The sequence below is a fragment of the Eriocheir sinensis genome, chromosome 13, assembly GCF_024679095.1.
Source record: "Eriocheir sinensis breed Jianghai 21 chromosome 13, ASM2467909v1, whole genome shotgun sequence".
In the NCBI taxonomy this organism is placed as follows: Eukaryota; Metazoa; Arthropoda; class Malacostraca; order Decapoda; family Varunidae; genus Eriocheir; species Eriocheir sinensis.
This window is the reverse complement of record NC_066521.1, coordinates 3,618,580-3,631,695: the sequence shown is the minus strand read 5'-3', so window position 1 is coordinate 3,631,695 and position 13,116 is coordinate 3,618,580. Positions and strand designations below refer to the sequence as shown.

The following is a 13,116-nucleotide window of genomic DNA, read 5'->3' as shown; positions in this document are numbered from 1 at the left end:
GCCCAGACCGCGGGATACCACATGGAGGCGGGCGAGCGCCGAGGGTCACTAAGATCCAAACGGTACCGGTACCAGCGGCAATGCTCAGTGCCGAGTGATCATGAGGCTTCCCGGCACCCGAGTGTTCATGAGGCTTCGCGGCACCAGGTACCGGTACCGGGTGCCGCGAAGTCGATGGCTTCGCGGCACCCGGTACCGGTACCTGGTGCCGCGAAGCCTCATGATCACTCGATTGCCGGGAAGCCTCATGATCACTCGGCACTGAGCATTGCCGCTAGTACCGATACCGTTTGGATCTTAGTGACGCTCGGCGCTCACCCACCTCCATGTGGTATCACGCGATATGGGCCCTGTGTGGAGACGCTGAGTCACTGCCTCGCTGACCGTCTCCCCAAGTTCCCACCATTTTGTCCTGCTCTTCGTTTCCATCACAGCTCCCGTTTCCATTATTTTATTATTTTATTTATTTATTGGAGTTACTGAATAATTCTTGATGTCCGATTCTTTTTCTTTTTTAGGTTGCTAATAAATATTGTTATTGTTATTAGAATTTGATCGAGTACCAATATCACAGAGATATCTCTCTCTCTCTCTCTCTCTCTCTCTCTCTCTCTCTCTCTCTCTCTCTCTCTCTCTCTCTCTGAATGAAGTGAATATTTATTTTCTCGATAAAAAAATAGCATGTATAGTTATTATGGATGTACTCGATCATAGTCTAATAATAATAATAACAATATTTATTAGCAACCTAAAAAAAAAAATCGGACATGAAGAATTATCAATAAATCCAATATATAAATCCGAGCAATCTGGTACCGGTACCGTACCGTTTAGCTGGTACCGTTAGTACCGGTACTGGTACCGGTACCAGCCCACCCCTACATAATATATGACGTCTGGCAACCTTAACGCAGTGCCGTCTGTCAGTGATTGGCCGTCACACTTTCTTTATCGACTCTGTTGTTCGCTAGGACGAGTGTGATGACGTTATGAATGCGTCACCCAATCAGCCGCCTTTCTGAGCTACAACCTCCCCGCAACCTCCTTTCTGAATGCGGTTGTAGGGAGTTACACCCTCGGGCTTACAACCTGCATTCTGAATATGGCCCCTGGCGCCTGGCTGTGCCCCGCGGGGCGCAGGCGGAGCCATTGCTCCCCGCCCCCTTGCTCGCTCCTCCCGGAGTCTTCCAGAGGCCCATAGACCCCGGGAGAAGCTTCCAGCACAACACTACTTATGATAAAACTCGTTTACTTAAAGTATTTCTACAATATTAGGCTAATGGACCAAACTCATTGTGGTTTTAAAATTGGTAGTAGCCTTTTTAGGGTGTCTGGGATGAATTCATGCCCTTGCATTTACTAGCAGTTTACGTCTTGATGCTCCCGGCGGCTCCTCCCACGTGTGAAGGTACATACTTGCTCCCGGGAGCACCCAGCCGGTCTAGCCGCTTGATCGTCGCAGCTGTATTGCCGGCCAGGAATTGCCACGTGTAAAGCCGCCTTAAGGATTTTCCCTACATCTAGGTTATTTTCAGCCCCCCTCTCCCCTCAAACTCAAAAACTATGATTGCGACGCATTTCATGTTCCCCACCGAAAACCCCGCACTCACAGGCCCCTTATAAACCTCTTCTGGGTGAGAGGGAGAAGTATGGGCAAAACACCAGAATTATAGGCCTACCACAATTTGTTGGTGTTCCTAGTACCAGAGCCATGGGGACCAATATATAACTCACAGCCAGCTCTCTCAGTGCCTATAAAGGCATTAGTTAACTGAAACAATGAATAAGTCCCGAGGGGAGCACTGGTGGATTATGTGGATTTGTATTTGGTGTAGAACACCTCCTTTTCTTCTGGTTCATAAGTTTTAGTAGGAGCATGCACTGCAACAAAAGACATGAACCCCATGGTGTGCTTCAGCCTCACTGACATTATATTCTCATCAACCAGAGTGACCTCTACCACAAATGGCTGCAGTTGGCTGGAGATGCCTATGGTTACCCCAAAAAGATGGGTGCCATTGCTCATTCTGTACTAATAATAGAGGGTGTAATCCCCACTCTTGATCTCATCACTCCTAGGCCTCTTGTCAGTCCCACTTTATCTACCTTCATCCTTCTGAGCTCCTTTGATAGGTAAGGCAGTCTGTGATTCTCCGGTAGACTCAAGGGCCATATGGATGCTCAAGAGCTTAAAGACCAAAAGTCTGGAGGGCAAAGCTCAGACTCAAAAGGTCCCATCCGATCACCTTGGAGGGTCCCTGCACTAGAGAGCGCTTGGCTATTGTTAAACTTATTTACCCAAAGGAAGGGCTTATAAGATGTTTTAATCTACTAAATCAGCTTCCTCGAGGTTAGGCGTTCTGTACCGTCTCCGCCAGTTCTTCTCCCCCGCACAGTTGCTATCCATTTACAGGGGCCTTGTCCGCCCTCGTATGGAGTATGCATCTCACGTGTGAGGGGGCTCCACTCACACAGCTCTCTTGGACAGAGTGGAGTCTAAGGCTCTTCGTCTCATCAGCTCTCCTCTTACTGATAGTCTTCTTCCTTTTAAATTTTGCCGCCATGTTGCCTCTCTTTCTATCTTCTATCAATATTTTCATGGTGACTGCTCTTCTGAACTTGCTAACTGCATACCTCCCCCCCTCCCGAGGCTTCGCAACACACGACTTTCTACTCAAGCTCATCCCTTTACTGTCCAAATCCCTTACGCAAGAGTTAACCAGCATCTTCACTTTCATCCCTCACACTGGTAAACTCTGGAACAATCTTCGTTCATCTGTATTTCCTCCTGCCTACGACTTGAACTCTCAAGAGGAGGGTATCAGGACACCTCTTCTCCCAAAATTGACCAATCTTTCGGCCACTCCTCTAAGCAGTGAGCAGCGAGCTTTTTTTTCCACATTTGTTACCTTTTTTTTTATGCCGTTGAACTGACTCCTCTGCTGTAAAAAAAAAAAAAAAAAAAAAAAAAAAAAGATCTCTATCAATAAGATTACCCTCTGAATGATCAGTTTTCATTATTCTGCTTAGGTGGGCCACAGTTTTCCATGCCAAAGCTCTATATTAGACCTGAGGTAATTACTTGAAGACCCCACTTCCTGGTAGGTAACACCACACATTGATCCCAGACACTTCACAATAGCAAGGGTTTCCTGTACAAAGATATCACACAGGTCATCATATGTGTTGAGCACACAAAGATTGTCCATTCATCAACTTTGTAAAAGAGGAACTAGAGATAAAAAAAAAAACTTGCAAAGCTCTCAAAATAGTTGTATAAGAACTTTATTTACAGACTGAAAATAACATTATAGGCATTCCTAAACTCGAGTGCTATACCCTGAGGGCAGCACGAAGCTTGGCAGATCTGGCTCTTGGATTTGCGGCCACCTCTAACTCTGAAGGAAGAACCACATGCTTGGTGAGGGACTTCCAGGGCTTGGCAGTGAGACTGTCCATTTCAGTCTTGGAGTAGGTAGACAGAGCTGTGCGGTGCTTGGCTACCCCAAGCCCAATGGTTGCGGGAGTCTGGTCAAGATCCACACCTGACAGAAGAGAGGGTTACTTCTTACTAGTTGAAACAATATTTTTGTGTAGAACAATCCTATTGTTCCCCATTCCCAAAATGACAAAGGGTATTTTAGAAGCCAGTAGGGCTACATAGGGCAGCTCCTGGAAATATGTTACCTAATCACCACCTATCCTCCCTCTTCATGAATGTATCTGACCTTTTATGAGTGTCAGTCATATTGGCACTAACTCCCCACCTGCCAAGAAAGTTCCACTCACTCTTGATCTATGTCTTTATTGAATCTGAGTTTGTCTAACTTAAACTCATTACTGCATGTCCTTCCCTGCTCTCCTGCTACCAGAACCTTACTGACATCACTTAATAAAGCTCTTCAACCATTTATATACTTCCTTCAAATCTCCTAGCACCATTAATGTTTCCAGGGAAGGTATATTTAAACATTTAATTAAGCCTATCCTTGGCAAGTGTCTTAACCCATGAATATTCCTCATGCACAGATGCTAACAAATAAGGTCAAAAAATGATGAAAATCCTGAAAAAGTGGGCTGTTGTTGACGAGATATTGACCATATTCAATAATCCCCATAAGTTTGATTGTTCCAATTTTGCAAATTTGCATTCTGTGACCTGCAATGTCAACTGAATTCTCACAAAATTGGAGTGAGTGCTATATTTCTGCCAAAGCTGTCTCTGCAGGGCTCTCCAGAGGGCATAAAGCATGTAAAATAATTTACTGATGATTTCAGCAATGACAGTCTCAGAATGAATCTTTCTGGTTGCTGCAAGTTTTTTTTTTTATGGGCAACAACTATACATTTAACCTTGCCATCCTTTCCCAATATTACCTTGATTTATAATGCCTTTACACATTTCACTTGCTCCTTTTGCATAAATCATATCCCCTGAAATTTATTGGAAAAAAAAAAAAAATATATATATATATATATATATATATATATATATATATATATATATATATATATATATATATATATATATATATATATATATATATATATATATATATATATATATATATATATATATATATATATTCTATACCTTGCAAGTGCCTTTTGACAATGGTATCCTCGAGGGAGTGGAAGGAGATGGCCACCAGCACCCCGCTGGGCCGCAGGTAATATTGGGACAGCCGCATTGCATAGTCCAACTCATTGAGCTCATTGTTCACCAAAATCCTGAGGGCCTGGGGCAAGAATATGGGTAAAGCATAAGGTTTCATAGTCAAGGTATTGCAAAATGTAGTCTTAACTGAAGGAGTCTGAAAAGCTGAAAAGTGTGAAAGACAGAAATATCAAGCCCCCCCTGTCTCTTGAAGCATAGATACAAATAACTAATTAGCAAGTGGGAAAAATTATTCCAATGAGCAGAACTTGTTAACCACATGCCTCTCCCCCTCCTCCGACCCCACTGCACTTGACTTTCTACTCTCGCTCACCCCTATACTGTCCAAATCCCTTACGCAAGAGTTAACCAGCATATGGGGAGGCGGTGGCCGAGTGGATAGTGTGACGATGATGCGGGTTTGCGCCCCACCTGGTGCCACAAGCTGGGATTTTTCAGTCACCGCCGAGTGGCCTAAGATTACCCGCATGCTGTCCAGAAGACCACTATCAACCCAGACTCTAGATTCTAGGATCAGAAATGAGCTCCGAGGGGCAGCATGAGCCAATGCAAGATGGTGCCACTATAAACACTTGCCTGCGCCATGACGGGCTGGGGCCGACCATCAGGCCCCATCAAGAAAGCCTAACGGTGCCATAGGCGAATACGTAAAAAATAAGAAAAAAAAATCTTTATTCATTTATCCCTTCTACCGGTAAACTCTGTAACAGCATTCCTTTGTCTGTATTTCCTCCTGCCTATGACCTTCAAGAGTGTCAAGACACCTCTTCTCCTGACCTCTATTTTTGGCATCTTATTCTGTTTCCTCTTATTGGAGCGGTGCCTAGCAGGCTTTTCTGTTGCTTTTCTGTTTTATTGCCCTTGAATTGTCACCCTTCCTATTAAAAAATAAATAAAGAAAAAAATACAGAACCCAAAGGGTAGAGTAATAATTGAATCCCTTGAGAATGTTGTAAGATTAATTATTATTGTTCATTATTGTCTTCCTGGGGGGGGGGGGGAGAGAGAGAGAGAGAGAGAGAGAGAGAGAGAGAGAGAGAGAGAGAGAGAGAGAGAGAGAGAGAGAGAGAGAGAGAGAGAGAATGAATGAATGAATTAGGGCCTATGGAAATAATGACTGGTGAGAGATGACCACTAATGATTTACAGGTGTGCAGCAAGTGTAAGGCTCTGGAGGAGACCTACATAAATTATATTTATTAGTCAGTGTTGAGAACCACTGGCCTGCAAAGACAAGCATTTTTTTTTTCTTTTTCCAGTAAAGGAAGCAGTTCAAGTGCAAGAAAAAAAAAAGAAAAACAGCCCGCTAATCACTGCTCCTATATAAAAGAGTAAAGAGGAGTGGTCGAAGGGTAGGTCAATTTCGGGAGGAGAGAATCTGATGTCCTGATACTCTCCTCTTGAAAGAGTTCAAATCATACGCAGGAGGAAATATTGATGAAGGAAGATTGTTCCAGAGTTTACCAGCATGAGGAATGAAAGAGTGAAGATGCTGGTTAACTCTTGCATAAGGGATTTGAACAGTAAAGTGATGAGCTTGAATAGAAAGTCGAGTGCAGCGGGGCCGCGGGAGGGGGGGAGGCATGCAGTTAGCAAGTTCAGAAGAGCAGTCAGCATGAAAATACTGATAAAAGATACAAAGAGAGGCAACATGGCATCAGAATTTAAGAGGTAGGAGACTGTCAGGAAGAGGAGAGAAGTTGATGAGACTAAGAGCCTTAGACTCGACTCAGTCCAAGGAAGTGAATGATGAGTAAGACAGATTGTACACAAGGTATGACACACTCATACCCTAATATCATTTTCTATAAATTAGCCAGGGTAAAGTTTGCAAGTAAGGCCCTGGCTGTGCATCCAGCTGTAACTATGCTCAAGTGCTGTCAAAAGGAAAATACAGACACAAAAATCACAGAGAAAATGGACTGCAAGATGCTCCTGCCCCGCCTTGCCCACCTGAAAGGTCTTGGTGGCTGGGTGGGCATGGCGGCCAAGCCTGTCAGTGCGCCTCTCCCCTTCCACCAAGGACGACACAAGGTTGGCCAGTTCCTTTGTGGACTCCAAGCGCTGGAACAGATAGCGAGATTCTACCAGTGCCCGGGCCAAGATGCGTGCATGGCTCTCTTCCCCATAGTATTTGAGCACCTTGTAGAGCGAGTCTTCATCCACGTGGGACAGAACATTTGCTGCTGTTATTTGTTCTGGATCCCTGAGGACAAAGGAAATGTCAGGGAAATGAAACTGGGTCTTTATTTTGTTAACATTGACACAAAAGGACTCAGACACAAATACCAAAAAGACATAGTAATGGCAACAGATCTTCACAAGGAAGCCCCTACTTACCCCTCTCTCTATTTATGTCTGTGCTCTGATACCTTGCTTAGTCCATGAATCACCCTTTGATGAGGTGGCCCCGACAAATCTCAAGTTATCACTGACCATACACTCCCTTTTTGCAACACAGGTACCTTTCCTTACCCTTCTCTATCAGTTCAACTAATTTCTAAATAGTATATTCTCTACTCCCCTAAACCCTTTTGTTCAGCTTTCTTTAACCCTCTTCATGTATTTGTTATTTTTGCAGCCTCATCATATGCTCCAAATCCCTCAAAATCTTAGGTTTCATCCACTCCACCAATCCAGGTTTATTTTACTTTGCTTGCGTCCATACCCACCTGATGTAATTAGTCTATTTATTCACTTCATCCCATTGTGGATTGTTTTGTGCTGAGCCTAGTGGTTGGCAAGGATGAATTTCTGTTTATGTTGCTCTATCCATGCCTACTTTTCCCTCACACTCCTTACTTGCTTGTTATAATCATTTTCATTCCTGTCACCCACAAGGGCGGATCCAGCCTTGAGTTTTGGGGGGGGCCAACTGTTCATCGACGACGGACTGTACACATGGAATTAAGTCACATCGGATTGCATTGTGCTTTTCAGGGGCATAACTCAAGAATTAGATCCAGAATACTTTTGGTCTTTATTAAGCATATATTAATATATAACATATAAGAATCACAATAATCACATCGTAATATTTAAAAACATTGCTTTCATCAGCCTTGACCTTTTTTAATCTTGACAACCCCGTCTTCTTGCCTCCATATGTAAATTTTGACCTTTACCATATACACTTTGTTTTATGTAGTAGAGCGATGCAGTATCGACTATCGAGTTCTACATGATATGTATATGATTGAGGGAGGCTGACAGTATCTGTAACGAATTTCTTTGGGGGGGGCCAAAACATACTCTCAGAGCGTTTGGGGGGGGCCATGGCCCCGTGGCCCCCCCCTGGATCCGCCTATGGTCACCCATGTGTCCTTTTCCTATTTTTAAACTTTAGTCATTCAACTCGTCCCAAAGTTTCACAATCTCATACATCCCCATCTAATTCTTCATAATATCTATTGCAGCATAATTATGAACATGTCCATGAATATTTTACTATCCATAAAATTCCTCTCTTTGGCACTATTTTAGAGCCTTGCCACCTTTAACCATCTATGGCTCCCTACTCTCTTGAGGACACTGAAAATGGAACTCCTTCCTTCTGTCTTTTTACACATTTCTTCACCCTTGTCCACACTACACTCCCATCCTTACCCACATCAGGCTCACATCCCCACCGTCACACGCGTCCATCTATGACAACTCCATGAGAGTTTCTGCGGTGCTGCCAAACATACCTAATCTATCTTTCTTGATCATCTTTTAGATTATTTGTCTTTCATTTCTCCACCAATCCATTTACAATAAAAGGGTTATCCTTCACACTGCCCCTCTCCATCTTCTAACCCTATGATGTACAGGATGCATATTCCTGAGCTGTGCCAGTGTTCAACACCCAACCCAGTTTGAGTTAGGTCACATTGGGTTGGGATAGGTTAGGTTAGGCTAGTTTAGTTCTACATAGTTACTTTTTGCCAGGAATAATTCCGTGATTATATGCCAGTCACACAAAAACTTTAGAAACATGCGCACAGGACACTCTGAAGTGCCAGGAAAAAAACAAGCCAATGATACGGTGTCCTATCCATTAGTTCAAATATCTGAACTAATGGTTAAGACACTGTGGGGCTGGCATGGGTTTTTCCTGGCACTACAACTCCTTCGTGCCATGGGCTGGTCTCATCAAAACCCGGTGAAGGAAGCCACTAGCAGCTGGCAAGGCTGCACAGTGTTCTATACAACAAGGATCCAGAACATTATATTGGCAAAATCAGGGAAAAATATAATAACAAGCAATAAATGTAGGTGGAATAAATACAGCAAATGACATTTAAAACAACTTGAGACAATAAAAAATGAATAAATTTGAAAGTTCTAAAGGATTCCCTGTAGCTGCACTAACAATATGCACCTTATAACATAAGATGTGTACTAGTAATAGGCCTGCCTTTCAGAGAAAGTTGCCCCACTATTCTTCTTTTCACACTAGCAATTTAATCCAGATAAACCTCATGGATTATGGTACTGTAGCTGTATAAAAAAGAGCTTTAAGAATTAATTTCAACTTATTATAAAGGAGGCAGGAGGAAAGAATTGTGCCAATAAGCACTTGAAAACCTTCATTTGTTTAAACTTTTCCCTCATTCATTCAAGTTGTTTGATGTAATACACTAGGTAGTCTATTTCCCTTTTTGTCTCCTTGGCATTGGAACCTATTCTCTCCTTTGTATAGACATCTGAAGTATCATGAAGATAACTCATAATTCACTGAAGGCAATGAGCCACTAGCTAGCACAACACTGACAATGGGAGGCCTGCAGTTTCTGCTCACCTTGCCCCATCCATGCGCATGTCCAGTGGGCCATCCTGGCTCAGCATGAAGCCCCGGGCAGAGGTGTCAAACTGCATGGACGACACACCCAAGTCCATCAGTATTCCATCAAAAAACCCTTGCTCAATCTTCAATCTTGTCAGCAATGTTGGTAAGTCACTGCAAGCAACACATCAGATATTTAGGTCAAACTAAATAATATTTATACATATGTAAAAAATAAATAGAAAAAAAGGTAGCTGTAATCTTTTTTGGACTATTATACTTACAGAAAAATCACTCAAGCTACAAACTCTGAATCTGCTGAAGCTTTACAAAAAGCTGTCGTGTGTCATGTCCCTGACTTTCCCTGAGAGCGTGATGATGCCTCAAAACGCACTTTTATTTGAGGCATGATGTTAAGGTTTTTGACTTTTTCAAGCCCTGCAGCACTGATTTTAACATTGATAAGTTTTCTGCCAGTTTCAAATGATTTATATAACTACTTTCATCTACGTGCAGTATATTCCATAAGGAGAAATTAGTTAGCGTATTCATTTGGGTATGAAACTGGCAATCCCACAGCTCAGGGAAACCGTCATCCCTGACAGGCATAGTTTTAGAGTGGAGTATGGGCTGCAAACCTGGCTCCCACAACAAAGTACAAGGGTGTGGTGACCATCACTAACAAGCTATTATGGTATTAATCTGTTAAAGGTCACCCACAAAGTTCAAATATTCTAATTTACAAAGTTTACTTGCCAGCATCCTGAGATGTCAGGTACATAAACTATCTTTTGCATATTCCAACCAAAGGATAGCAACAGTGCTATGACTGCGCATTGCATGTGGTAATGTAGTATGTTCATGGGCCGCCTTAATGCTGCTGCTGCCCTGCACACTGTGGAGAGCGGCAGGAGTGGTAGGTGTGCTAGGCTACTTTAATAAGGCTTGGATACTATTAATGGGTGATAGGGGACCCTTAAGCCACACGCAGGCCCGGCCTATCCGGCTGACAAAAAGGGTCGGGTCGTCGAGGCCCACACACACACAGGCCGCCTCATGGAAACATGCAGTACACGTCAGACTGTCATCATGATGACATGGATCCACTCTCCAACAATGACTTGCTGGAGATTGCTTCATGTGCATTATACAGCATAAAAATCCTTTATAAAGTTCTATGACCTCGCAACTAAACTTTTTATCCACCCAAACATCAGACATCATTGTTGTGGCAATGTTGTCAACGTGATGATAGCATCAGGCTGCGCCTCACATGCCCACACACACACAGGCAGCAGGCAGTGATGGACGGGATTTTCAAGCGTCGACTATTTTCCATCTGGCCACGACAACAGGCCTGGCTAGATGAAAAACACCCCCATACACCGGACAGGCCGGCCCTGCATGTGTATGGCCACCTCTAGGTGTGTTTAGATTACTATCCCAGTTAGGTAAGTCAAGTTAAATTAATTTCCTTAATTTCTCAAGATCATGCTACCCTATGCATTATGAGGAGCAACACAGGTGAGCAAGGGCAAGTATTTTGATTCTTTTACCTAGTAATTACTTTTGAGCTCACGCCTAATTTTTCTGGATGTATTTGATAAGGTGTGGGAAAAGAATTTCCACAGAGGATGTCAGAAACACTTCGATGGCTGGTTGTCTCATCAGCTCCCCTCCTGTTATTGACAGTTTTCTGCTTCTTAAATTCCATTGCTTTTGATTTGCTGATGGGAGAGAGAATCTTCAATCTTTTATCAATTTTGTTAATGAAAACTAATATGATGTTAAAAATAATTGTGCATTTGTTGTTGGGATTCAGTGAATTTATCTTACCCAACAGTTAGGTTACTCACAAGACACTAAACTCCCCCAGGACAACTCCACAAGAACAACACTTACCACCCTACAGTGGATGCAGGCTTCCTCGCAAGCGCCTCCCAGAGTTACAACCATTATCCTAACAGGCCCGATAGTAAAATCTATTTGTATTAAAGGACTGCTGGAGGCACTGATCTTAAGATGGGTTTCAAAAGAAGTTGTCATTCCTGAAGTATCGTCCCAGAGGGTGTAGTCTTCCTCGAGTTAAAGAATAAACAGCACTGCCGCGAGTTAATGGGGGGAGCTGCAAAGTGCTGATGTGTTAACTGCTTGAGAGTTGATGAAGGAGTGGCCGAAAACCAACCATGTGGGTCTGAAGCGATATTTTGAATTTCTCTCGCCAGATGGCGTGGCTTTTGATCTTCTCTGTTTCCATCGGTTAAATTATCCTTGCTCTTTAATTATAATTCAACAAGGGCAATTAGTTATTATTTCATGAAAGGAGCACTTTATTTTGTTATTCCTTTCATAGTTAGTTAGTTATTTAGGCAGTGATTAATCTGATCTGTCTCGATATGGGAGCTGGAGTCCGAGATTGGTAACTACCATCCAAGGCTTATTTGAGCTCAGATGATAGACTCGAGCTCCAGCCCGAGACTTGTGCCAGTAAGGGAATAATCAATTCGCCTAATCCCCCAGCTACCATCACCTAATTCCTAACATTGTTTTGTGTCATTATTCTTAATATTACTATTATGGCAGAAAAATGTGGTCTCGTTACATTACTATCATTTTTAAAACATGTAACTAATGCTAGTATTGCCACTACTTATTAATAATTGCTAGTAAGTCATATCTACTAAATATAGATGTCTTTTAACCCTTTCCATCCGTGACGCAGATGTCAGCTTCACAGTATGGAAAGGGTCAAAAGGAAATGGAAGAGGATTAATCCTCTTCTAAACCTCTCAATCCTCCTCTAAATTCCTCTTAATCCTCTTCCATTTCCTCTTAAGAGGTTTAGAAGAGGATTAAGAGGAAATGGAAGAGGATTAAAAGGTTTAGAAGAGGACTAACAGTGACGCCATCGGACGCCCGTCGCCGTCGCTGGAGCGAAGGGGTTAAAGTAGCAGATCATTCATTCTATAACTATATACATTCTGTTCTATGGCACATAAAAAAAGTGATGCAAAATGAGATTTTAGAAAGAGAAGTGTATTCCAAGACCATAACTGATCTAGGGCTCCCAGGTACTTAGGATTGGGGTTGATGATCCTCAGTACAGTAAATAAAACCTTTCCAGGAAACTAGTGAGATACAAAGAAGTTAGAACATATAAAGCATGCCAATATAAGCCACAGAAACAAAATCAGTTTTAGGAGAGCCAAGCACGATCTCACCTAAATCTGCCCAGCAAAGGCAGAACCCGCCTTGGGTACTGCTGCTGCAGGTCCTGGGCAAAGCTGTAGGCAAGGGGGTCCCGGTCCAGGCACACCAGACGCACACCCGGTGAAGCCTCCAGCAACTTGCGCGAGTGTCCTCCACTTCCAAAAGTCAAGTCCAGGATCACACGGCTCTTGTCCTTTTGTGCCAGGAATCCCAGCACCTCCTCCACCATGACAGGCACATGAGGGGCTGTGGAAGGGTCAGCTGGAGCACTTGTGGGAGAGGGAAGTTGATTTCTTTCCATAAAGTCTAGTCTGCCTCCTTCACTGTACCTTCTAGATGGCAGAGAGTGTAATTCAGTGATGCCACAGAGAGTTCTTAATTTTCTGAAGGCACTACTGAGATGCCTTCCACCAAGCCCAGCACAAGTAGCCACATGGAAAGTCATGATTTTGCTTATAAGA

The 13,116-nt window shown here is 43.1% G+C and overlaps 1 protein-coding gene across 1 annotated transcript; it reads right to left on the bottom strand.

Annotated features, from left to right (window-relative positions):
• Positions 1–3,268: 3,268 nt before the first annotated feature.
• On the bottom strand, positions 3,269–13,100 carry LOC126997886 (probable methyltransferase-like protein 15 homolog). The gene is made up of 5 exons (XM_050859107.1): positions 12,667–13,100; positions 9,461–9,619; positions 6,631–6,883; positions 4,595–4,739; positions 3,269–3,545 (listed from the first exon to the last, which is right to left on the bottom strand). The coding sequence occupies exons 1-5, from the start codon at positions 13,098–13,100 to the stop codon at positions 3,334–3,336; spliced, it is 1,203 nt and encodes a 400-aa protein (XP_050715064.1). The 3' UTR covers positions 3,269–3,333.
• Between the last annotated feature and the right edge of the window lie 16 nt (positions 13,101–13,116).